Consider the following 24,498-nt stretch of genomic DNA (forward strand, 5'->3'; position numbering starts at 1 on the left):
TGCCTGTCACACCTCTGCAGTAAGACAGGTGGACTGAACGCAGGTGAGGACAAAACTCTGAGACAGTCTGAAGGAGATAGAAATAAGAGAAACATAATTATCAATAGTTTAGAAAATGTGTAGTTAGTATTTTGTAATCTTTGATAACCAAGTGGAGAATAACTGATGTGGCTTTTCAGATGATGTGGGAAGCAGCAGATTTAAACTGTTTTTGTTTCAGCATTACCTCTAAAGCGAAGTCAACGCTGGTTGCCCAGTGACAGAGAGTGAAGTCACGCAGCTGGGAGAATCTAAAGAAGAACAACGACTCATATTTAAGGGCATCAGGCGGTTTGCTATTTAGTTTGGATATAAATCAGTGATTAAACTGTCTGAAGCCCTAACCTGTTTTGGGCCAGCCAGGTAAATGTCTCCTTTATCCTGTTTGAGGTCTTCTCGGTCTGACCTCTCGCTGGTTGGATCCAGCATTGACTTACCGCCACCTTCCTCCACAGAGTCAAAGTGGCGGCGGCGGCGTTCCACAGGCGACAGACTCTGCTGACCCTGCACCGCAAAAACAACAGCGAGTCGGACCCCAAACTCTGAATCCACTCAACCACAGACTGAAGGCAGCTCCTCATGTGAAATGCTGTTAATACCTGCATAGGAAAGGCACCGCGCCGTCCTGAACAACCAACATCTGGAAGATGTTGACCAGCACCTCCTCAGGTAAAAGCTGTCCCCACCTGTCCTCCTCAGGAAACCTGTTGTCTTCTTCCTCCTTCACTGCTTTCCTTTCCAGTCTAGATTTAGGACAGACTGTTTTTTTCTTCTTTTTCTGATTCTTAAGCAACTTTGCTTTGGGAACTTTTTTCCTCCTGCTAGTCCAAAGCAAGCCTTCAGACTGAGACGAAGTATTGGATATGTAGAGAAGCATGTCTTCGCCCTGCTGGATGGTGAATGCGGGTCGGGACACTCTGGCCTTTTTGGCTTTCCTTGCTTTTTTGCCCGCCTTCCTTTTCGGCGCTGGTTTCCTCGCCGTTGCGTCGCCGCCCGCTCCTCCACTCTGGGCTGAGGCGTCCATCGCTGCTGCTGTCCTGATTTTAATCGTCCCAGAACAGCAGCGGTCAGCAGGAAGGACACAAAAACAGAAAATGAATTGAAAATGAATTAGACATTTTTCACACGGTCAAGTTCAAGCACATTAAATTGTAATCTTGCTTCTTTGTCCTATAAAAAGGAGATCATTTTGCAAAAAAAACCTTTAATTATCCTTCAGATATCTTAACAGTGTAATCTGTTTCTGCTTTGATTTGAGCTTGAATAATTTTATTCTCAGTTCCAGAACTTTACAGATGTTCTGCAAAAGCCACAAATTATAAAGAAAAGAGTAGAGATAAGAATTCACAAAGTAGCATCATATCATGCTCTGCAACTTGTACAAATGTGAAAACATATTTCTTTTTCAGGTAGGTCCTGACAGAAAGCCACTTATGTCAACAAACAGAAAACTGAGGTGTTGCCTTCGGGTTCCCTAGACCTCACTCTGGATAAACCAGTCCCACCAGCAGCTTCCACTTCCAAACCCAGTCTAACCAGCTCTTATTTAGGCATTTCCATGTCAACTCTGTTGTTTTAATATTTCCATAAATATCCATCTGTAACCTGGTTGTATTTCTCTTTTGTTATAATTACACAAAATGTCTTGTTTTGATTATTCATGCTGTTCCTTACCTGGGTGAAACACCTGTAAAAACTCTGTCATTGTTTTATCCGTGTAACTTTAAGATTTTAAGCCCCGCCTTTTTATTTCTTCTTCGGTGGTATTGTCTGTAAATTGTTTGCGCCCTTAGCCCCGCCCCTTTTGTCATGTTGTCCTGCCAGAGAGGTGTGTGCTGTATATTTTTCATGTAAATACATCCGGTTTATGTATAGATCTAGAAGTTAATTTTTGTTATCACCATTGTAATATATGAATCCATTCTGTGATATAAACATTTAAGTGAACCTACAATTGCAAAATAGCAGGAATTAACTTTAGTTTTGTTATGTACTTTTGTTTTGTGTAAGGCTTGGAGCGGGCGGTTGTTTTCTGTTGGTTTTTCTCGTCAGAACAAATTCAGAAACCATCCATTTAAAGACAAACCGCGTCATGGCCTGACCATTCAATAAAACCAGCACAACGCAGAAAGTGATCCGGTTACATATGCTCATTTTTAACATTCTTTAAATGAACCTACTCCGTTTTAAATTAGTTTGATCTATTTTTAATAATTGTACATTATTATTTCTTCTGTAAATTTGCTCTTACTGACCTGTTTCTGTTACTGTTTTTATATTTTTTGACTACGTGTGAATCAGCATGCTTCCATTTACCTTTAATCCATCCATCCATCCAGTCACTCACTCACTTTGGTCAAAATTTCTTTTCTTTTGAAATTGTGGATAGTTGACTTAATGTCATGTTCATGATTATTTTTTGCCAGAAATAGAAAGGACACACAGTGTTTGTTTATTCTCTGGGGCTTTCAAATCAGTACTTGGTGATTTTTATTGAATATTTATGTTGTTTGCAGAACCTAAAATAATCTTTCCAGTTGAGTTAAAGTTCCCGAGTTTAAAGCTGTCCTCATACCATAAATTTGTACTTTTACTGGTTTATTTCTAATGTTTTGAGACTCGTTTTCCCTTCCTTTCAGTTCCAATGAAGCTGCGCGCGCATGTTGCTTGTTTACAACCCGAAGCTTAGCATTGACTAACTAGCACCGGCTAACTAGCATCAGCTAACTTCGATAACTGAACAAAATGACTTTGTATAATATATCTTACGGCAACACGGACCGGAAGCTGTTCATATCCGGCAGGTACTATATACAACACACGCCGCTTATTGAAGAGAAAAAGCAAGTATTTACGTCACCTTCTCTGATGCTAGCTCTAAAAGCTGCAGCAGACCCAGGATGCATTCCGCCTTTCTATTCTGATTGGTCAAGACCTTAACAACCGCCCGCCTTTAGGCGAATCTGACCAATCACGGAGCAGCACCAATCTTTTGTTTTTTTTAAGCAGCAAGTCGAGTTGGGCTGATTGCAGGGTGAGTTTTTCGTCAAAGTTTATTTCCACTCCTTTAAAATCTATAATTATTCATTAGCAAACTAAATATAACGGCCTGTCTGCGAAATCGGCTTTACGTTGTTTAAGTTAGCTGAGTTTATTCCCGTTAAAATGCTGCTAACAGTAGCTGTTGCTCCTCGGCGCTAACTCATGGTCCTGTGGATAGGCATTCCTGCAGAACAACAGCGTTACAATTCAGGCTGCTGTTTAATTATTCGGGTTTAAATATCTTAATGATATTTTCATCTTTTGTGTAGGTCAGTGAGAAAATAAAATTAGGTTCCAAGTGTTGGAAAGTGGAATAACTCTAAAAGCCATTATTGAGTTTTTGTATTTTTCCAAGCTTGGATTTTACACAAGCGAAAAGTACGCAGCCCCCCTGGAGAAAAAAAAAGAAAAAAGAAATCCCGACTTATTTTCTCGAGATCTTGCGCTGTTCTGACTGTCTGTGCTCCTCATCAATCCGCATGCAGATGTTACGTCTGCATGCTCAGCATCTTCCTCATCGATACATCCTACCTGTGGAAATTCCGTCCGTTTTATTTCGTCGAAAATTACAGTAAGCCCTATTTAAATGATTTAGAATTGGCTTTCCTCAAGCTGCTCTGCTACTTCATGTTGTAGGTTTACATGACAGGCGGTTGTAACCGCTTTAGTTTAGTCTGTAATTACCATTCTATAAACAAGAAAGTCCCTTCAACCAAGAGAACAAAAAGTTGTTTTTGTGAGCTATTTTGCCCCTTTTAAATATTTTGGTTTAACAATACATTCTTTATTAAACCCTGCTAAACATATTGGTATTAGGAGTGATTGAAGCTATGTATTATGGAGTCACCTTCTGCTCACACACACACACACAAATATATATCTATGAGTGTCTATATTATTAAGCAGCATATGAATAAGCTTTACCCTTTCATTTCAGGTGCAGCGACCTGTGCAGTTTGATTAACACATTTTGACGGTGCTCTACATTTGAAAACTGCCAGACAACTTATTAATGTGCAAAAAAAGGAATTTACGGGGATTAGATGTCTGTGTTTAATTTAAATAAAAACGTGTTTGCATGTCTGATACGGTTTTATTCTTACAACACATTTTGTTTGAAATTCAGATATAGTAAAACTGCGCTACTGAAGAGGACTTCTGTGATGCAGGGTTTTAATGCACCGATATAATCACACATTTTTAACAGGTAGACATTCTGATGAAATAATTTAGTGCATCGAATAGGGGACACGGTGAACAGGTCGCCAGTCTATAGTTTATTAAGATATTCAAATGAAGGAATCTGGTGGTTTTTAAACATTAAATATTTTTTTAAATGCTAACTGCTAAGCGCCACTTAAACCCCGGCACTTAAAGAATGATTTCCGATTATATTTACTAACTGCTATGGTTTTGTAAGCGTGACGGTAGCGATTTTTGAAAGGTAACCCTGACATAAATGTCTAGATGCGCTGCTATAGTATGACAATCTGACTATCTGTGCCATCGTCAGATTTTCCTTTGCGCTCTGCCACCAGGAGGATTATTGGGTAGCACAGATATTCAGAACATGGCCGCTAATGACTCACTTATATGGAAACCTTCTGTCAAGCACTGATCGGATGTTTATAAATGAAAACCTATGAACCTCCTCCATCGCTGCGATTATTTCATTATGTCTCTGACCTTTTGGATCTCGAGAAAGTAAGTCAGGATTTCTTTTTTTTTTTCTTTCTCCATGTCCCTTTAGGGGCTCTGCACTATCTAAGAGAGTATTAGATAGTGTTTGAATTTCCCGATTTCTCTCCATGTGACAGTGTTTTCATAAAGGTAAGGTCATTTTATTTATATAGCACATTTTCACCAACAAGGCAATTCAAGGTGCTTTACATAAATTAAAAGGAAGCACAAACAAAATAACTAAGGAAGCAGCAAAAGAAGAAGGAAAAAGAAAATAATCTAATAATGTTGATCCAAAATATATAAACTAGATACTCCTATTCAGGCTAGATAAGTATTAGCAAGTATCCTCTGGTCTAATTCTTTTTCTTGGTTGGAAGAATAGGAGTCTAAAAGTAGTTGCTAAGGTAGTTTTACTGGATTCTGAGTTTGCTCTAATCCCTGTTCTGGGTTGCTAGAAGTGAAAGTAAATATCCTCTGTGACATCACAGGGCTATGAAACCACATTTCTCAGCCTCCCGGCAGAAGTCCGATAAGTTGTTGTTATCAAGGCGTGTCCTTGGGAGCGCTCAGCTCCACAGCTGCATGGATAACAGGAGGGGTTGAGGTGGGAAGGAGCGTTATGTTTACATATCTTCAAGGAGATTGGAAATATGCAGCCCTGCCAAGGCAACACGGGGAAAACTAATTCAGATACAGAATGTCTTAGGTCGGGTAGATTATAAATTTCAATCTTCCCTAAAGTCTCTCCGATACATCTCAGTTCCCAAACATCCAAATTAGTTTGGTTGTTCCACTGAGCCGAAACAAGCAACTTCTCCAAGATGGATTCCTTTCCATTAGTGAGTTTTGGAGTCCTCAGCTGGGCTGCGAGTCTTAGCAAGACTCACATCCAACTTGCGTCTCTGTCCAACCAACAATCTGAGTGTTCACTAGTTCGGCCAAGAACATCACAAATTTATTGATAAGCCAGGAATCTGCAAGCACCAAACAGCAGAAATCCTGTTATCATGAATGAATCCAGGGTGAATCCCTGCAGGACAAGAGGGCTCTGCTGTGCCCAGACTTCTCATCGAGAAAATTTGATCAATTGCACTGAGAGACCAGTTGAGAAACATTTTACCCCTTCATCTTTTATGCTGTTTTAGTATAAAAATAGTGCATAATAGACATCCATTCATCCTGGATAGTTTCTTCTTTTTTCTTTCAGAACTGAACCTTTATATTTATACTTCATAAATACACCTAGAATGGCTGATTTAATGCTTTGTTTCTGCTTTTCCTAAGGTTCATTGTTAAACCAAGGCAAACCTTCTTGTCTCTGTGCAAATGATCAGAAGCTGTAAAGTGAACCATAATAAGTTGACTTTGCAGGAATGTTAGAAGAATAAGTCTGATAAATACGGAGAGAGTTTGTAAAATGTAAATGTTCTGTTATGCAGTTATTAGGGAATAAAACCTTTCAGATTCACTGGAAATGTGAAAATGTTGACACATCTCCTTGTTTAATTGGGACTTAAATATGAATAAACACATTTTCTTAGTGCAATTTCTCGCAGACCTCCAGAAATAAAAAGTCACTTAAATAGAACCTGACTGACAACATGAAGTAGACCAGAGGTCACTCTGCTGACACTTTTACCCTCCGTCCAGCTAAAAAAACTTTACAGCCACAAATGTTATGTGAACCTTTTGTCAAAAGTCAATTTAAATATTTTAATAGGAAATGTATGATAATTTTTGAAGAACTTCCAGTTTATTTCTGCTTTTGGTTTTAAAAAACAAAGAAAAACATCAAAGAATTACAAAAAGAAGATTGACGAATCTTCTTTTGTAGGATGTTGATGTTTCTGAAAAATCATGTAATGGAAATTGGTTATTCTGGACTTTTTAACCAACTTACTAAGGCCATTGTGGAAGATCCAACGAGCCACTTGTGGCTCTGGAACCACAGGTTGAAAACCCTTGAAGTAGACTTCAAAAAGCATCAAATCATGTTCAGAAATACATAAACACAGAGGAACGAATCATCTGCTAGTCCGGAAACTCCAGACTAACAGATGATTAGTCTGGTTCTCCAGAACCTCATACGTACTGTCAGACATGGTGGTGGCAGTGTGGTGATCTGGGCTGTTTAAGCCAAACGTCACATCTTTGGGATAATAATCTGAAATTAAGCCCATCTCTTGAGGGGCATAGTCAAAGTTTGGAGCTAAATGCCACTGAGGTGTTTTGGCCATGGCATGCTGTAAAACCAGGCCTGGCAGCGAGGGCTGGATTGGGGGGCATTTCCCGTCCACAGAGTCAGCCGTGCCCCCCCTGGACTGGAAGCTGTTGTTTTTGTTTTGTTGTTGTTTTTTACGTCAGAGTGGTCAACTTTCTGTTATTCCTATCTCGGTTTGATACAGGGGGGGCTCCCATATCTACGCCTTCTGTCTTCCGTGGCTTTTTCAGCCCTTACAAAGTTGAATCCATTATTAACGCGTCCTAACGTGTTTTTCCGAGGCGCCTTTAAATGCAACTTGAGCGCTAAACTGCTGCTGCAGCTCCTGAACTACAACACCTAAACTTTTCAAACCTGGACTAGGTTATTCTCAACTCATAGCAACATATTTAAAACTATGTATGGGATTAGTGAAACCTTTGAGATTTGTGAAACTTCAAGAAGGGGTGACTCCTTCTGAACTGAACTGCTCCTTCTCTGAAATTGTCATTATTTTGCTGTTAGCTTGTTATTTTCTCTCATAGAAAATGCTGAAGGTAGTGAAAAATTAGCTGAAATTGCCTTGTATTGAAGTTTCACAAATCACAAAGTTGGTTTTAAATATTCTGCTATTAGAGCAGAATAACCCAGTCCAGGTCTGAAGAGTCTCAATGTTGTAGTTTTTTTAACTAAAATAGATCAAATATGCTGAAGGTAAAGAAAAATGAGGTGGAATCGCCCTTTAGCCATTTCCTGAATCGGAAACCAACTTCAGCTTCGTGTTATAAGAGTAGTTTTATTACACTGTACTTTTTTATTGAGTAATGTTATTAGTGCTACTCTTACTTGAGTACCGGTAGATTGATTTTACATCTAAAGAAATAGACGTCAGAGATTGGAAACATTTGATTCCTAGTTTTCTGCAGCATATGAGCTCATGTTTATGCAAATTAGAAGATAATTACACATTTTATACATGTCACTGTTTATGTCCTTTTTATTGTGTATTAATAAATGGTTATTTTATTTGAAATGTTGCATAAAGGTTTGTTTACTCTGCTGCCCCAAAATAAGCCAGCGGCCCCTAGCTAATCTCCTCTGGAGCTGGGGCTAAAAACCTATGGCTGAATGCCAGCTGGTGGCTGCAGCTTCTGCTGACATTTTCTCCCAGCAACATAGACATTTCTTCCTAGACTGTGTTGCCCTGTGGCTTTGAATAACTTCTATCTGTGTTTTCTTTCAGGATAACATGGAGGAAGGTCAGGATTTTTCCCTCCATGGGAAAGCGGTAGTAAATGATGCTAATCTGAGTAAGTCTGATCGCCTGATCAAACCTCATTTCTCCCTCCAAACTGCTCAACCTTCCTGTTACCTCCAAGGTCAAGGACAACAGGAAGGTCCTGATCTTCTCCAGGCTTTCTGAAAATCACTCAGGACTTTTCTTTGGGCTCTGTTTGCTGTTGCAACGCCAAACCTGTGACACGTCCTTTCCTCTTATCCGTAATTTCTGAGCTGTCATGATCTCTTTTCAGCCCAAACGTTTTTATTTCTCAGCAGCTATGAGAGGCGGTGGCGAAACCTCAAACTGCTCCCACATTCGCCGACGTTCTGCACATACGGTCCAGGTTTCATAGTCAAGTCTACACATTGCCTACATTTCTCTTGACAAATTCCTTCATTTCCCACAATCCTAATGGACACTAGCTAGTTAGCTGAGCTAGCTGAGTTTCTCGGCTGTTTCTCCTGCAGGACAAACGCTGCTCACCTGTCCGAGCCGCACAGAGCGCTGCGCTCACGCGTTGTTATCTTCATATCAACGGCATGGTGGTGCACGCAACATCGAGCCGTTTTCCATGGCAACAGGTTGTTGCTAGGTAACCAAAGAGTGAGTGAGATAGCCTTTCCTATGCCTACATCCCCCAGAATGCTGTGCGGTTGTGGGTCTGAGTTCAGTGATGTTATCAGCATTCTGTCAGACATATTTCTATCGAAATTTATCACGTGTCTATCATGATACGTATCGTCATTTTATTGCCCAGCTCTAATGTGAGCAAACCAAATACAATGTTAGCAACAATGTTTGAAATGTTATAACCAGCCAATTGTTGCATCCATATAATATGATTGGACATTGCACACATCCATCCAATGTAATATATGGCATATTGTGCAGCTCTACCAAACTCTTACTTAATTGTTTTCACCAGGAATGATTTTTCTTACCTCTGTCCAACTTTTCTGCTTCCAGGAGACGAATACTACTGGAAGCTTATTGCAGACTTCATTGGTCCTCAAACAGGGGAGGGACTAGACCTGAACCAGGGGCCGTGCAAGAACAGACTGATGGTCCAAGTTGGACTTCTGAGGGAGGACAATAATTTTCCCTGGCTCGCCATCACAGAGTGGCTGAAGAAGATCTTCCCCGCTCATCAGTCAGCTGACTTCCGCTGTTTGATCGAAAGAGGCATTGCAACAACGCTGAGCCTGGGCATCGAAGCCAGGTTTGCCTTTCTGGATTCAGATGTCAACTTCAACTTTGTTGGCCCAATATGCGACAGTATCGGAGTGGAGCGCCAGCACCTTCTGGAGCTCAGGGATTTTTCAGAGCGGGCACGGTCCATCGAAGTCACAAATGGACTGATTGTCGAGTTGAGCAACTTTGTTGCCAGGGAAAAAATTTCCCCAGTAGTCATTGTTTCCTGGCTAAGAAACTTTAACCCAGAGTACTGTAAGAGTGGGGCCATTCAGAAAGCATACAAGCTCCTTCGGTCCAGGATAAAGAAGCTGAAAGTTTACTGTCGCAACTATGAAACGAGGAGTCACAGGAAGAATGCAGCCATTGAAAAAGTGCTTCAGAGTCCGTTTGAACTGGTTCCAAAGAAATCACCAAAACTTTTTGTAAAGAAACGCCTGAGGAGGGAAGATTACGAAAGGGTTACAGTCAAAGAAGAAGATGAGTGCTCAGAAATCTCCCAAGGTGAAGGTCTTGAGGTGCGCAGGGAGGAAGTGGGAACCGCGCTGCAGAGAGGAAATGCTGACGTGGGAGGCGAGGATGATGGAAAGACATCCAGCTCTGACCGCGGAGAATCCCTGACTCTGCTGGACATCGCCATGCTGTCCGTCCAGAAGCTGTCCAGTGTTTATGGCGGGAAAACTGAAGCGTGCAAAAGCGTTTCGTTGGATCTGCTGAAGAATCACTACGCTCTCACCTACAAAGAGCATCCAGCCATGGAAGAGTTTGAGAAAAAGGTGTCCAGTGTTCGGAAGGAGACTTCCGTCGTGCACCCGGTGGTGTTTTTAAACTACAACGCTAATTACCTTGTTGATCTGCATGATGCGGTGGAGGCACAGATCATGAGCTTTGAGAAGGAGATCATCCTGTCCACAGGAGTGAAACTGGGCCGAGATAATCTTCCCAAGTTCAAGAACTTTGTCAGTTTGCCAGAAAGCGCCACGTCACGTTACATCCACATGGCCTGCGATATCCTGAGCCCAATCAGCCCGGAGAAACCGAACTACAGAAAGCATTGGGTGGCGTTCTGTGAGGAGAAGGGAAACCCCTCCAGACTCACTGTGAACCAATCAAACAGACTGAATAACTACTTTGAAGCAGCAGCAGGTCTTATCCACCATCACAAGGAGACGGCGCTCTTCTTTGCGGATCTGCTGTCGATTGCCAACGACCCATGTCCGAACATCATCCTGGAAAGCGTTGCGGCAGACGCAAATGACTCCATGATCCAGAGCTTCGTGTGTGTCGTGGCCATAATTTACTGCAAGATCCTCGGCCCCTACTGGCAGCTCCTGAAGAGCGGAGGAGAGTATGCGTTCTTCAGTCAGTTCCTGCTATGTCTGTACCAAAGGTTCATCGACTGGTCCAAAGATCCCTCCACGCTGCTGGCACCGGAGGAGGACAGCAATGTCTTTCTGCAGTTCCCGCTGCAAGAGAAAATCTTCACCGGGGTGTTTAGCTTCTGTGGCGAGTGGCACACAAACCGAGACCTGATCCGAGCTTGTCTGAAGAGGACCATCAAGGTGATTGCTGCCGTTACTGAGGAACACCTGAAGAACTTTCTACCTGGAGGAATGTTTTCCCAGATCCCTTCCACTGATGTGTGCTTGGAGTTGGTCAGCTGTACGTTCTCCGTCTTGATGGCAGAGTATCCTTTCGGCCATGCGTATCCATACAGGAAGAAAAGGCCGGACAAGCTGTCCAAGAACTCCTCAAAGAGCCAGCTGGACAGCTCGCAGGAAGACGAAGGCATATCCGGCAACAGCTCTGATGAAGCTTCGAGGAGCAGAAACAGCTCCCAGTTAGGCCAGAAAGAGGAGCAAAGCCCTCAGGCGAGAAAAGGTTACAGAAGAGTCCCTGAGGAAGAGCAGGAGGAGAACATGGACAGGGACTACATTATCGCCACAGTGACCAGAAACGGAGGTCCCTGCAAAACCCAGCAGGACATTGAAAAAATGCTGCTGCGCTTCGATGGGAAGTCGCGACTGGAGAAACGGGAAGGACTTCGCTGCGAGATCCTGTATCAGAAGATGGTTCTGAACAACACGAACCCACACCTGGACCATCACTGCCTCAACTCCACCCAAATGGCGCTGAAGCTAAAATTTGCTCTCCCTCGTGTCAAACCTGGATACTCGCTGGTGCTGGCGCCCAGGAAGACCAAGCTGAGGCCCTCCGGCCGGCGCGCTGCGGAGGACCGAGCCGCTCCGGCTGCCGGAGGCGGCCTGCTGCCGTCCGGAGAAACGAATCCGGACTCTTCCTCAACGGAGGTCGGGATCACCAGCTGAGCTGAAACCATACAAAGACTTCAGATTTTCCACACTAACATTCGGTCTTGAAAATGTGAAATTTTATGCCACTCCATGTTAGCATGGAGCCGCTGCAAACATTTCAGGAAATGAAACCTTCGTAGTTCAAACTTGTTCTCCTGTGTCAAAATATCATTTTCTCTCTTTTTGGATTGATTTTGTTTAGGTATTCTTTACAGCAATAAAATGTTTTGAGACTAAAATCTAAAAGAAAGTTAAACATTTATAGGAAGTAAAGCTGAGTAATCTTTGGGCAATGAAGGTTAAGAGCTTAAAGGTGTTTGTTTCTCTTACTCTGCAGCTAGAATGGGCAGTAGAGCGATTTTTAGAAGTGTAGATTGAGACAAGGAGGAAAACAAGAAGACTGTCTGGACAGACCTGTTGGAATCGTTTAGAAGTTTTTGGGGGAAGACCTTGTAGGATCATTTTGGTGCCGTTGGGATCCGGCATGTGGTTCTGCTGTGATCTGCTCCTGCCTCACTGGAGCGGATCACAGCTCGGTCATCCGGGCTCAGAGTAGAGCTGCTGCTCCTCCTCACCGAGAGGAAACCCAGAGGAAGACCAGGACGATGTTCCCCATGCTGGGAACCCCTTGGGATTCACGGAGGAGCCGGACCAGGAGGCTGGGGGAACCTGGGTCTCCCTGGCTGCCGACCCTGTGACCTGCGACCCCAGGCTAAGAGGAAGATGATGGATGGAATCGACTACAACGATGTATTCATATTTTTTCCTAAAATTCTGAATGGAATATTATATATTTTCTCATTTGATTAGGTAATTGCATTACACCTCCAAACTTTAACCAAAACTCTTTTGAAATTGAAATGTCTGTTCAGACACGTCAGATTTTCCAAACAAAGCTTTCTCTTCCCGTTTCTTTGGAGGACATTATAATAAATCTGGTTGCTTGTGCTGTTTGCCTTTGCTAATTAAAATTGTGTTAAAAGTTAGATGTCTACCATAGCTCCAGCTGAGTTCTTCCACTACTTAGACTCTTAAGTAAAGAGGCGTGTTGTCCAGTTTTATCCACCTTTCACATGAAGGAAAAACCCGGATTCTGTTTACCACTAAATATACGGGTTTTTCTTTCCGTCTTTGCTTTAAAGCCTCTTCATGTTTCCTGAACTTCGACCCGCGTTTTCCGTCCTAATCTGACAGATAAAGAACCAGCTCTCATTTATTCAATGATTTCTGTGGCTGATGCCTTCACTGCTGTAAGAAATTACAGATTATTTAGGAAAACAGGACAAGTGACCCTCAGTATGCAGAAATAATATAAATTAGGTTTCAGTTTGGTAAATTTTACATTAGGTTGCAATTTTGAGCTCAGGTGTGATGTACATCGGAATTTGATGTACATCAAATTCTATGTATACATATGTATATATAATATATATGTATATATAAATTAAATAGCCACATAAATAACTCTCAGTATTACCGTCTTAGTGCCATGTTTCTGGAAGTAAAATGTTCCGAATATTAAACGGTAAAGATGCTAAATTTAAGGAAATTTCACTCTGATTTTAAAAGTTCTGAGTGTCCGTGAAGGCAGCAGAAGGGGCGGAAACCTTGCGCAATAGTCCATTGCTCAAAGTAAGAGCCACCGCTGCGTGTGGAGGGGCTCCCGGAACCACATCACCCCAGAGATCCGGTCCATTTCCCGCCGAACCGAGCGGAACCATGCCGGGCAGCTGGTGGCGCGCTGCCGCGGTGAGCCACGGCCTGACGGCCCTGTTCGCCATGGGCTCCTGGGTTTCCGTCAACAGCCTGTGGGTCGAGCTGCCGGTGGTGGTCAGAGAGCTGCCCGAAGGTCAGTCCTCATCTCCGGAGGAAAACTCTCCCGTTCCCGGTCCGCCTGACCCGGTTCTGTTTGCCAATTTATCACAACACCAAGTAACTTCGTAATCACTTCAAGCGGTAATAAGTGACTCCTGTTTTTCATCAGCTGGTCACAGACTCATTATGTTTGTTATTAAACTGTTATAGATGAATAATGCTTTCAATCCATCGATCAGTTATTTCTGTTCTCTCCAAGCAGTCAAACATTTCTCAGTCTTCAGCCTGTAGAGGCTGAAGCTTCATCAGTTGCTCCTCATCAGCAGGTGATGAAGAGCAAGATGATGATCACATGTGGGGTTCCTCAAGGCTCTGCTGTTGGACCCCTTTCATTGAACATGAACTTGTTTTTGCGTCAGTCCGGGCCTTCACGTCCTCTGGCTCGGTGTTTCCCAACCCCTGGTCCTCGGCCCGCCCTGCATCCCAAACCTGGGGGGCCGGGCTGGGCACGCTGCTCCACAGCACAAGATAACTACCAATACTGGAAAACTGTCCATATAAATGCTTGATGGAAAATATGTCACAGTAGTAAAAGTAACAGCAGCTCAGAGGTACATTATTACATTTACAGGTGAAAATAACATTTAAAATCTTAGTTGAAAAGAAGCTTGAAAAACTGATCAGGTTTCTAATATCTGACCAATATCTGCTTTTGTTTGACTTTAGATTTGATTATCCAGATTAAACCTGAAACAATTAATCAATTATTGAATTGTCAACTAATAAAGTAATCAATCAATAGTTAACTGGAGTAATTATATTAGTTGTGTTACCACCCCACGCCACTAGAGGCAGTATCAGACCCGAAAATATCCTATTAAGGAGCAGATGTAGAAGTTCACAGAAAGCTACAGAATCTGTTAAGAACTGTGAGCTGCACTGAAGTAAATAAGAGAGAGAAGTTCAAAAACATGCTGAGAGTGAAAATCCTTCCTAAAGATGAAGATATATCACAGATTTCAAAAGAAAATAAAAACAGGAGGCCGCGGACAATATAGGAAATAGCGCCCCCTTCACTTCCGGAGTGCAATGGCCCCATTTCCATATAAGGTCTGAGACTGACAGCGGTCCGTCCCGCCCTTCCTGTTTGCTGCAGCGAGGTGGACTTGAAGTCTCAGTGAAGGAATGTAGAACCGGGCAACATAGAACTGGGTGACTTAGAACCGGGCGCTGTAGAACCAGGTGGTTTCTGATCCGATTCTCGTCTCCTTCCAGGCTGGAACCTTCCTGCTTACCTCTCGGTGCTCATCGCCTTTGGAAATTTGGGTCCCATCGCAGTGACGGTGGCGCACCACTGCGCTCCGGGTCGCCTGAACGAACGTGTGGCCATTCACTGCATCCTGGCGCTGGCGGTGGTGGCGTCGGGGTTCCTAGCCCTTTTCTGGTCCCGCCGGGTGCCGATCGCAGGAGCGGAGCGGTCGCTGCCCTTCCTGCTACTCAGCTTCGTCCTGGCTCTGGTCTGCTGCACCTCCACCGTCACCTTCCTGCCGTTCATGTTCCGCTATCCTCCAGAGTACATCCGCACGTTCTTCATCGGCCAGGGCTTCAGCGCCTTGTTCCCCTGCGTGGTGGCTTTGGGTCAGGGCGTCGGCAAGCTGGAGTGTAAAACCGAAAACGACACGGTGAAGCCGGAGTACCTGGAGGAGAACTTTCCTGCCCAAAACTTCTTCTGGTTCCTGTTTGTGATGCTCGCCATCTCGGCCTTGAGCTTCGTGGCGTTGACACAAAGACGGGCCGAGTCCCAGCAGGAGAGGCCGCCCCAAGAGTCCGACGGCGCCGAGGCGGCGAAGAGTGGAGAAGAGACGCACCGGCTGTACAACGGAGGAACGGCGGCGTCGGAGGGGCCGGTCGGCCCGGAGCCGCCCGCTCCCAGGTTCTGGACGGGACGAAACGTCTACCTGCTGGCGCTGCTCGCCGCCTCCAACGCCCTCACCAACGGAGTGCTCCCGTCCGTCCAGAGCTTCTCCTGTCTGCCCTACAATAACATGACCTTTCACCTCTCTGTGGTCCTCGGCAACATCGCCAACCCCCTGGCTTGCTTCCTGGCCATGTTTGTGGTGCTGAGGTGAGACTGGAGGCGTTTCTGACCTTTAAAGGTGGAGTTTTCCCCCCTGATCCTGTTCTCTCCTTAAAGTTCAAATGCTAAAAAAGAAATTCACAAAATAGTGTCAGGACTGAGGTCAGGGCCCCAAGTGGCTCAGAGGTCAAACAGTTGCAACCTTTATGGAGACGACAGTCCAGGACGTGGCCGTGTCTAAACCGGACCACTTCCTGTCTGACTGCTCCCTCTCTGGCCCTACTTCCTGTGTAGCTCCAGCTGGGTAAAGGTCACTGGTGACACAGTAACAATAAAGGATGTCAGGTTCTAGAAATGGAGTAAAAATGAGCAAAAAAAATCTCAAAAATTCTGGAGGAGCTTAAGGAACCTAAAGAGTGAGGGCTGGGTCAGGACAGTAGCACAGAGCATGACCTTTGACCCTCTGGTGTGTTTCAGGTCCCCCGTAGGCCTGGGCCTGGTGTCGCTGGCGGCGGGCGTGTTCGCTGCGTACCTGCTGGCGCTGGCGGCGCTCAGCCCCTGCCCGCCGCTGCAGGCCAGCCTCGCTGGGAAAACCTTGGTGGTGAGTTTCCGCTGGAGGCTTTTATTTAGATAAAAAGTTCTGGATGTGTGACTTTAGGCAGGTCCAGGTTGATCCGAACGCTCAGAACCGGAACCACTTCTTGTTCTTGGCTAAATATGACTACCCTAACCCTAACCCTTTATTTTGAAAGTCTGGACTTGGCTCTATAGAACCTTGATTGTCAGTTTAATTAGATCCAATCAGAGTCAGGATTTAATCGGTTTCCATGGCGATCCATTCATTCCTCTGGCAGCAATGTTAGAAATGTGAGCTGGATCAGAACAACTCCGGGTTTGTAAGGGTCCGGTTTCTCCAGAACCAATCAGAACCAGAGCTACTGGGAGTGAATGAGAGTGGGCGTGTCTCTCTGCTCTCTGGGCTCTGATTGGTCAGAAACCAGGAAGTCCTACAGCAGAGGGGTTGGGTGGAGAGATGGGTAAAACCCAGTAGGTTCTGGATGTTCTGGGTCCGGATGTTGGATCTGATGCAAAACACGACTGATATGAAAAATTTTAGCACTTAAAAGTTTTGAGAAAAAGTTTATTTCAGCCACAGCTGATCAATAGAAATCAATGAAACAGTTTTACTGTGAGAGAAAATCCTGTTTCTGTTGCTAAGCAACCCAGAGGAAACATGGCCGTCCCTTGCCATGGCTCACCGGCTGCGTGTGTGCGCCCCCTGCAGGTGGGCTCCTGGATCCTGTTCACCGGCCTGTTCTCCTACCTGAAGGCGTCGGTCGGCGCGCTGCTGCACGGCGCCGGGCGCGGCGCGCTGCTGTGGGCCGGCGTGGCCATCCAGGCCGGCTCCCTGCTGGGCGCGCTCGCCATGTTCCCCCTGGTCAACGTCTACCAGCTGTTCGCCCGCGCCCACGACTGCGTGGACGTCTGCAGCAACAGGACTGCAGCTCCTCCAGCAGGGGGCGCTGCTGATCCTGAGCTCCGGACGTTTCTGGACTGACGGCAGCAGGAAGCTCTTCCTCAGGAGGAAGGCCGCCTGCGCCTGACCTTCCACTTTTCCTTCTGTTGGAACATTTTACTGAAATCTTTTTACCGTTTTGGGAATGAGATCTGATTCCAACGCTCACTTCCTGTTTCTGTGATCTGCTGACAGACAGAAGCAGCCGATGCCAGATGCTCACACTGAGGCTTGACCTCTGACCCCCAGAGGTTTTAAAGACACCATCCTATTTATTCCTGCTGTGAGAGCCAAAAATGTCAGTTTGAACATTGTTTGTTGTTTTGTATGCTTTTTGCATATTTGGATATTTTCTTAGCAATAAGGTTTTATTCTAGTATGTTTGTTTTGTAGAAAAGCGCCACCTAAAGGACATCATTTAAACATATGAAAATGCTGCGTCACTTAGTTCAGGAAAGAACATTGAATGTGGTTTGGTCAACCGAGCTCTACAGTTTCTGACCGTTAAAATGTGGAATGCTGTGCAAGATTCTTATGTAATGTCCGTCGTTCATCAGACTTTGTGTGGACTAGTAAGTACTTTTTAATGCACAAGAGCGTATCGTCGGACAGAAACGCGTCAGCTAAGAGCTAAGCTAACAAACGTCAACAAAGAAAGAAAACTGAAGCTGGTTGAACAATATAGTGGCTTCACACCAGAACAATAAACACCTGCTAACAATAAAGCAACAGCTTGGTGAAATCAGGGTTTTTCATTTTAAATGTTAATATTTAGTTTTTTTTGGTTTCTGCTCCAGTAATCGATCAATCATTAACTGATTAGTTTGGGTGGAGGTGATGGCCTCCAACATTCCTCCATAAATCAGCTAAATTATAACATTTTTGTTCTTTTGGAATAAACTTTAGCCATGATGCAGGTTTTCCTTTGAGTCCAGAGAAAAACCTGAAACCTTCCGATTTTCTGACATGCAATGAAAATAAATGGTTTATATTTGGTCTTGTTGGCATTTTCCATATTGTCCCAATATTTGCTGAGAAGTAGAAATGTTTTTGTAGACCGCTGTGATTAGAAGAGCTTTTGTTTAACCTGTGGCCGGTTCCTCAAAGCCCTTCAAACGGGACTTTCTGTTGAGCGACCTGCAGCCTCCTGATCCGCTCCAGGAGAATTAGCTGAATTCTGCAGATTCTCTATGAAGCGACCAGAAGGAGAATCTGCTGCCCTGCAAGGTGAAGACGGCCATCAGCCAATCAGGACCAGGCTTTCTGCAGGACCCGCCCCCAGCAGGGCTTACACCCCGACGCGACGCGACGCTCCTGCCGGTTATCGTTGCTCAGGACTTTGGCTCCAGAAAACGCCGCGTCCGCCAGAAGCAGGTGAGTCTCTGCAGAGCGTCTCCATCCACAGCTTCTGATTTTCATCAGATTTCAACAGATTTGAGCTCCTAACATTTATAGTTTAAATTTGACTTCTCTGATGATCTACATGCATTAAAACTTTTCTGGAGATGGTTTTGAGTCGGTGTTGCTCAGCGTTTCCAAAGACAACAAACAATCTGTGAACATTGACAGAAGATGGGAATAATTCACGCAGTGCACCTTTAGCTGGACGGATCCGTTCCTCATGGTGACACATTAATCTGGACTTACAGTTTGATCCGTTTTATAAAACTTTGACATCTCAGACATGTTGTAAAGAAATAGTTTTCTGCATCATTTGAAGTTGACTGCAGAGAATCTGACCCAGATTTACTGAAATTCTGAATATTAGTTCATAATAATGATGACTGTAGTTGGTCCCAATGCATTAGATCAAATTTAGCATTCATAAAGTTTTCACTAATCAATTTTCTGACTGTATGTATATTAGTCATATCAACTAATATGACTTGATATTTATTACAAACCTTTTCACTGACAACTCTAGTATGAAATCAACGTATAAAGGCCTTTAGCTGGACCAGAACCGTCCCCTAGCCTCTGACAACCTGCTGTCCGGGCGCCTCCCCGCAGGACGCCTCTACCATGGCTGTGCTCACCCACCTGCTGGCCATCCTCTTCGGGATGGGCTCCTGGGTCTCCATCAACGGCCTGTGGGTGGAGCTTCCTCTCATCGTGCCGCAGGTCCCAGAGGGATGGTACCTGCCCTCCTACCTGTCCATCCTCATCCAGGCGGCCAACGTCGGGCCGCTCGTCGTCACTCTGATGCACCGCCTCCGGCCCGGCGTCCTCAACGAGGCGGCGGTCATCTACGTGATCGTGGCGGTGGGCGCCGTGGCCAGCTTCCTGCTGGCTTTCTTCTGGAAGGAGACGGTGGTGGTGGCCGGCGGCCCCCGCAGCCTGGCTCTGCTGGTTCTGACCTTCTTCCTGGCGACTGTGGACTGCACCTCCTCCGTCACCTTCCTGCCCTTCATGATGCGCCTCCAGCCACACTTCCTCACCTCCTACTTCGTCGGGGAGGGGCTGAGCGGCCTGCTGCCGGCCCTGGCGGCTCTGGTCCAGGGCGTCGGCCTGGTGCGCTGTGTCAACGGCAGCCGGTCCCTGAACCACAGCGGCCACGGAACCGGACGCCTGGAGGCTCAGTACCAGCCCTCCAACTTCTCCGCCGAGGTCTTCTTCTTCTTCCTCAGCGCCATGATGCTGGTGAGCCTGGCAGCGTTCCTGCTGCTGGACCTCCACCCGGCCGTGGCCCGGCAGCAGCCCGACCCGTGCTACTCCACCGGGTCCAGGGAGAGGTTCCGGAGCAGCCGGAAGAGGGCCGAGCAGAGGCCCATGATGGACCTCTTCAGGCCCCAGAACCACAAACCCAGAAGCAGCTTGGGTTCCAGCTCCTGCAGCCAGAAGCAGCTGATCTTCATCTTCGTGGTTCTGGGCTGGGTCAACGCCCTGAGCAACACGGTCCTGCCGTCCGTCCAGTCCTACTCCTGCCTGCCCTACGGGAACGGCGCCTACCACCTGTCGGCCGCGCTGGCCGCCGTGTCCAACCCGCTGGCCGGCTTCGTAGCAATGTTCGTCTCCATCAGGTCAGCCAGGAACTAATAACTGATCAATAATTAAATATCCGTTCAATCATTTTCTTCTCTCAGGACTGAAATGATGAAAAGGTTCTACTGGACTTCATCAAGTCCAGAGGAGCTCAGAGCGCTTCACACTTCACTCAGTCATCCACATGCTGACGGTAGAGCTACTAGACGGTAGCCACAGCTGACGGTCAGACAGAGGTCAGGCAGACATGCACTGGCGCCCCCTGCTGGGTGCTCTGACCTGCAGCAGGTAAGGAGGGTGAAGTGTTTTACCCAAAGACACGATGACAGAGTGGCGATCGGACCGGCAACCCGCCGAGGGACAAAGTCCTGCAACCGTTGCTGCCATTGCTCCAAAAAAACAAGTCTGAAGATTGTTAAATAGTTTATCACAAACAGGAACTTTCATCCAGATTTCCTGAAACTTGAAGAAGGAAGTCAAGAGGAAGTCAGGAGGAAGTACGGAGGTAGTCAGGGGGAAGTACGGAGGTAGTCAGGGGGAAGTCAGGAGGTAGTACGGAGGTAGTCAGGGGGAAGTACGGAGGTAGTCAGGGGGAAGTACGGAGGTAGTCAGGGGGAAGTACGGAGGTAGTCAGGGGGAAGTACGGAGGTAGTCAGGGGGAAGTACGGAGGTAGTCAGGGGGAAGTACGGAGGTAGTCAGGGGGAAGTACGGAGGTAGTCAGGGGGAAGTACGGAGGTAGTCAGGAGGAAGTACGGAGGTAGTCAGGAGGAAGTACGGAGGTAGTCAGGAGGAAGTCAGGAGGAAGTCAGGGGGAAGTCAGGAGGTAGTCAGGAGGAAGTACGGAGGTAGTCAGGGGGAAGTCAGGAGGAAGTACGGAGGTAGTCAGGGGGAAGTACGGAGGTAGTCAGGAGGAAGTACGGAGGTAGTCAGGAGGAAGTCAGGAGGAAGTCAGGGGGAAGTCAGGAGGTAGTCAGGAGGAAGTACGGAGGTAGTCAGGAGGAAGTACGGAGGTAGTCAGGAGGAAGTCAGGAGGAAGTCAGGGGGAAGTCAGGAGGTAGTCAGGAGGAAGTACGGAGGTAGTCAGGGGGAAGTACGGAGGTAGTCAGGAGGAAGTCAGGGGGAAGTCAGGAGGAAGTACGGAGGTAGTCAGGGGGAAGTACGGAGGTAGTCAGGGGGAAGTACGGAGGTAGTCAGGAGGTAGTCAGGGGGAAGTCAGGAGGAAGTACGGAGGTAGTCAGGGGGAAGTACGGAGGTAGTCAGGAGGAAGTACGGAGGTAGTCAGGAGGAAGTCAGGAGGAAGTCAGGGGGAAGTCAGGAGGTAGTCAGGAGGAAGTACGGAGGTAGTCAGGAGGAAGTCAGGAGGAAGTCAGGGGGAAGTCAGGAGGAAATGTTATGGCAAGTTTTGGTTTTTCCTAATCAACTTCCTGCTTTGATCGATTCAACATAAACTGTTTTGTTTGGAAGCATCTCACCTTATGGGGTGTATGTAAAATTCTGACCTGTATGGATCAGACATGTTCTGGTTCTGGATGCTCCTGACAGCTGCTTGTGGTTCTGCAGGTCGCTGGTGTTCCTGGGCTTCCTGACAGTTCTGGGAACCTTGATCGGCTTGTACATAATGCTGATGGCGGCGCTGAGTCCCTGCCCCCTTCTGGTCAACGACGGTTCTGGCGCCGCCATCATGGTGGGTCCAGGAGATTCTGATGAGTCCAGATGGTTCTGGTGGTTCTGATGGCGACCTTCCTCTGTCCAGGTTCTCGCCTGGATCCTCCTCATCTTCTTTCTGTCCTACGTGAAGATCATCATCGGGGTGATCCTGCGGGACGAAGGTCACAGCGCCCTCGTGTGGTGCGGAGCGGTGGTGCAGCTCGGCTCCCTGCTGGGAGCCGTCGCCATGTTCCCTCTGGTCAGCGTCTACGGCCTGTTCTCCTCCGGGGACCCATGCGGCACCAGTTGCCCCTGAGGGAACCATCAGGGGGACCCATGAAGGTTCCCCAATGAATCCAAAGGGTTTAAATGTTGCACTCTTTTAGTTTTTTGCTCTTTTGTTTTATTAAAAATCTGCACATTTGTCACAATTTTGTTTTAACTGCATTTATTTTCATTTCATTGTTTGCTTTATGACAGTAAAATAAAAATCTCCAGGAATCTTCTCACCCAGTCGCCTTCAAAGCTTTTCTTTCAGTTTCATTGCATCGCTAAAGAATCTGAATTTGGTGAAAAAACTAAATTTTCATAACATTTTTATAAATAATTTAATTAATAATAATTAATAAATATTCTGTATTTGGTCTCTTTCTGGTCCATCAGTGTAACGTCAGTCGTTGGATTTGCTGAAGTTGCTTTTGAAACATAAAAATAAAACTTCAACTTTTTAAGAATGGATAAAACGACACGTGGTTTCTTCTTCTAGCCGCAGTCTGAGAAAACTCCCAGCATTCTCTGCGTCGGTCAGCCGCCACTTGTTCTTCCTCTTGACGCAGATGAGCGCCCCCCCTTGGTGGAGAGGTAGAACAGCGGGTGGATGACGCTGGCAGCAGACAACAGCAGGATGGAGATGGGCGTGAGGACGCAGCTGAACAGCTGCTGGTCCTGAATCTGGAACTTCTGCATGGCGGCCACCGGGATGTAGCAGAGCAGGTTGATGGCCGTGGTGGCGCAGACGGTCCGGAAGGCCTTCCTCTTGACCGGATGCAGCCGGTCCCGGCCGGGGCTGGAGGTCCTGAGCGCCCGGGCGATCCTGGCGGCGGCCCACACCATCAGGTGGGTCAGGATCACCATCGCTGCGAACGGGACGCTTTTTATCACGGCGCCGGAGAGCGAGGACGTGTCGTCGCTGACCAGCGTGGTTGTCATGGCGACAGACAGCAAGCAGAGCCAGACCAGCGCAGCACACGCCTCCCGCCAGCGGTGGGTCCTCAGCAGTGGGTAAGCCGGGGGGTGGAGCACCGCCACGTACCGCTCCATGCAGATGAAGCACAAACTCATGGGGCCGCCGACCTGGCTGTAGCTCAGGATGACGGAGCGCAAGGCGGACTGGTGGCGGCGGTACAGGAAGAGGAAGACCAGGTTCAGCAGGTAGACCAGGTACAGGAAGCTGTGGAAAAGCGCCAAGTTGCAGTTGAGGATATCTGCGGCCTTGTTGGCGGTGAAGGAGATCCACAGCAGCTTGGCCGTTACCGGCTGGCCGACGACGAAGGTGAAGACGTTGATCAGAGCCAGAGTTACCAGGTATCGTCCTTCCAGCAAACATTCCTCCCCTCCACCAGAGTCAGAGCGGTTGGTGTAGGACTCCGCCATCTCCTCCCGCTGAAACCAGGAACACAGCAGAGCTGAAGGTCACTGGAGCTTTTGCAATGCTACTCAGCTGATCTCGGTTGTAAAAACAATACCTCGTTGCTATGGTTACACGACTGTGTAAACAGTAAGAGCAAAAATCCTTCCAGCTGCTCAGCATCCAGAACCAGAGGAAGCAAATTAACAAGGAATTTATCAGAGGAACAAAAGCTTTTCTGATTATGGGATGGAGCGAGAAGTTATCTCAAATAAACGGCCTGAACTCCTGATTAAAAACAAAAGTTATTAAAACCATCTAAAGATGAAAATGAGCCCAAACTTACCGACGGTGTTGGAGGCTGAAACCGGACTGAGTTCGATCTGATCCTGATTTCCCTAAGAGCTGAGCAACGTCAGCACACCTGATTTTCATAACAGCAAAACATGAATTCATCTTGTGACAACAAGCATTTCTAAAACACAAATATGGATCCTGAGTTTCAGACAGAAAAATGTCTGAATTTTGGTTCCTGCTGCAGGAAGATTCCCTCCAGGAAAACCGACGTCATCAGGAGAGAAGTTTCCTTTCTCCTTCTTCCACTTCCTTGTTGCTCCAAAGTTTGACGTCGCAGCGTTCTGCCCGATCAGATCCGAATTCTGTCGGTTTTTTTTTTTTTAAATTTAAAAAATCCTAATTTTTCCTTTTAAAAGAAAGATCTTGAACATGCAGTACCACTGATGGCCACTAGGCCGAACTCTGTCCGGTTCTGAGGAGGAACTAGTTTCTGATTATGGAGGATCGATCAGCTGATCAGGATCAAAGCGGATCATAAAACAAAACAAAAAATCTCAGAATCTGAAATGAGTTTACATCTGTGTTTATTTAAATAAAACATAAATAAATGTTTAGTGTTTCAGGCTGAAATAATTTTTGTTTAGGTTTTAGAAAACTGAAACATTTTCTATATGTATGAATAAAAATGAAAGTTTTCTGATTCTGTGCAGAAATTAAATGAAAATATAAAACTTGTTAAATGATCGACTATTAAGGATTTATTACAATCAGGATTGATATGAATTCA

At 46.0% G+C, this 24,498-nt stretch overlaps 4 protein-coding genes and 1 long non-coding RNA gene across 10 annotated transcripts; 4 read left to right on the plus strand and 1 right to left on the minus strand.

Moving 5' to 3' along the window:
• Nucleotides 1-288: 288 nt before the first annotated feature.
• On the plus strand, nt 289-2,172 carry LOC114156073 (uncharacterized). Its single transcript, XR_003597894.1, has 3 exons — nt 289-402; nt 495-708; nt 1,449-2,172. It is a non-coding gene; the product is annotated as an uncharacterized LOC114156073 (long non-coding RNA).
• A 734-nt stretch (nt 2,173-2,906) lies between these two features.
• On the plus strand, nt 2,907-11,942 carry LOC114156038 (uncharacterized). Of its 2 annotated transcripts, none has more exons than XR_003597887.1 (3): nt 2,907-3,073; nt 8,208-8,849; nt 9,213-9,329. XR_003597887.1 is itself a non-coding variant. In XM_028036229.1 (3 exons), exons 2-3 carry the CDS (start codon nt 8,214-8,216, stop codon nt 11,762-11,764), a joined length of 2,613 nt encoding a protein of 870 aa, XP_027892030.1. In that variant the 5' UTR covers nt 2,925-3,073; nt 8,208-8,213; the 3' UTR covers nt 11,765-11,942. The 2 variants fall into 2 exon arrangements, 1 of the variants encoding a protein (XP_027892030.1); XM_028036229.1 differs by having other exon boundaries at nt 2,925-3,073; nt 8,208-8,274; nt 9,213-11,942.
• A 1,283-nt stretch (nt 11,943-13,225) lies between these two features.
• Nucleotides 13,226-18,153, plus strand: slc52a2 (solute carrier family 52 member 2). The gene is made up of 4 exons (XM_028036250.1): nt 13,226-13,598; nt 14,840-15,689; nt 16,119-16,242; nt 16,927-18,153. Exons 1-4 carry the CDS (start codon nt 13,469-13,471, stop codon nt 17,197-17,199), a joined length of 1,377 nt encoding a protein of 458 aa, XP_027892051.1. The 5' UTR covers nt 13,226-13,468; the 3' UTR covers nt 17,200-18,153.
• Nucleotides 18,154-18,281: 128 nt separating this feature from the next.
• Nucleotides 18,282-22,803, plus strand: LOC114156052 (riboflavin transporter 2-like). 4 transcript variants are annotated; one of them, XR_003597889.1, is made up of 4 exons: nt 18,282-18,531; nt 19,082-20,177; nt 20,241-20,427; nt 21,701-21,800. XR_003597889.1 is itself a non-coding variant. In XM_028036254.1 (4 exons), exons 2-4 carry the CDS (start codon nt 19,180-19,182, stop codon nt 22,101-22,103), a joined length of 1,332 nt encoding a protein of 443 aa, XP_027892055.1. In that variant the 5' UTR covers nt 18,282-18,531; nt 19,082-19,179; the 3' UTR covers nt 22,104-22,803. The 4 variants fall into 4 exon arrangements, 3 of the variants coding, with proteins under 3 accessions (XP_027892055.1, XP_027892056.1, XP_027892057.1); XM_028036254.1 differs by lacking the exon at nt 20,241-20,427 and adding an exon at nt 21,894-22,803 and having other exon boundaries at nt 21,701-21,824; XM_028036255.1 differs by lacking the exon at nt 20,241-20,427 and adding an exon at nt 21,894-22,803 and having other exon boundaries at nt 19,168-20,177; nt 21,701-21,824.
• LOC114156064 (uncharacterized) lies at nt 22,219-24,326 on the minus strand. Of its 2 annotated transcripts, XM_028036280.1 has the most exons (3): nt 23,321-24,326; nt 22,817-23,237; nt 22,219-22,607 (listed from the first exon to the last, which is right to left on the minus strand). In XM_028036280.1, exons 1-3 carry the CDS (start codon nt 23,438-23,440, stop codon nt 22,507-22,509), a joined length of 642 nt encoding a protein of 213 aa, XP_027892081.1. In that variant the 5' UTR covers nt 23,441-24,326; the 3' UTR covers nt 22,219-22,506. The 2 variants fall into 2 exon arrangements, with proteins under 2 accessions (XP_027892081.1, XP_027892080.1); XM_028036279.1 differs by having other exon boundaries at nt 22,817-24,326.
• Nucleotides 24,327-24,498: the final 172 nt, after the last annotated feature.

Source organism: Xiphophorus couchianus, chromosome 13 (assembly GCF_001444195.1).
Source record: "Xiphophorus couchianus chromosome 13, X_couchianus-1.0, whole genome shotgun sequence".
Lineage (NCBI taxonomy): Eukaryota > Metazoa > Chordata > Actinopteri > Cyprinodontiformes > Poeciliidae > Xiphophorus > Xiphophorus couchianus.

Excerpts from the sequence above, each read along its gene's own strand:
- LOC114156052 (XM_028036254.1), top strand. The coding sequence starts at position 19,180 with ATGGCTGTGCTCACCCACCTGCTGGCCATCCTCTTCGGGATGGGCTCC. Across the intron at positions 20,178-21,700 it reads GCAATGTTCGTCTCCATCAG|GTCGCTGGTGTTCCTGGGCT; the intron begins GTCAGCCAGGAA and ends GTGGTTCTGCAG. Across the intron at positions 21,825-21,893 it reads GTTCTGGCGCCGCCATCATG|GTTCTCGCCTGGATCCTCCT; the intron begins GTGGGTCCAGGA and ends TCCTCTGTCCAG.
- slc52a2 (XM_028036250.1), top strand. The coding sequence starts at position 13,469 with ATGCCGGGCAGCTGGTGGCGCGCTGCCGCGGTGAGCCACGGCCTGACG. Across the intron at positions 13,599-14,839 it reads GGTCAGAGAGCTGCCCGAAG|GCTGGAACCTTCCTGCTTAC; the intron begins GTCAGTCCTCAT and ends GTCTCCTTCCAG. Across the intron at positions 16,243-16,926 it reads TCGCTGGGAAAACCTTGGTG|GTGGGCTCCTGGATCCTGTT; the intron begins GTGAGTTTCCGC and ends CGCCCCCTGCAG.
- LOC114156064 (XM_028036279.1), bottom strand. The coding sequence starts at position 23,440 with ATGGCGGAGTCCTACACCAACCGCTCTGACTCTGGTGGAGGGGAGGAA. Across the intron at positions 22,608-22,816 it reads TGCATCCGGTCAAGAGGAAG|AACAAGTGGCGGCTGACCGA; the intron begins GCCTTCCGGACC and ends GTCAAGAGGAAG.
- LOC114156038 (XM_028036229.1), top strand. The coding sequence starts at position 8,214 with ATGGAGGAAGGTCAGGATTTTTCCCTCCATGGGAAAGCGGTAGTAAAT. Across the intron at positions 8,275-9,212 it reads AGTAAATGATGCTAATCTGA|GAGACGAATACTACTGGAAG; the intron begins GTAAGTCTGATC and ends TTCTGCTTCCAG.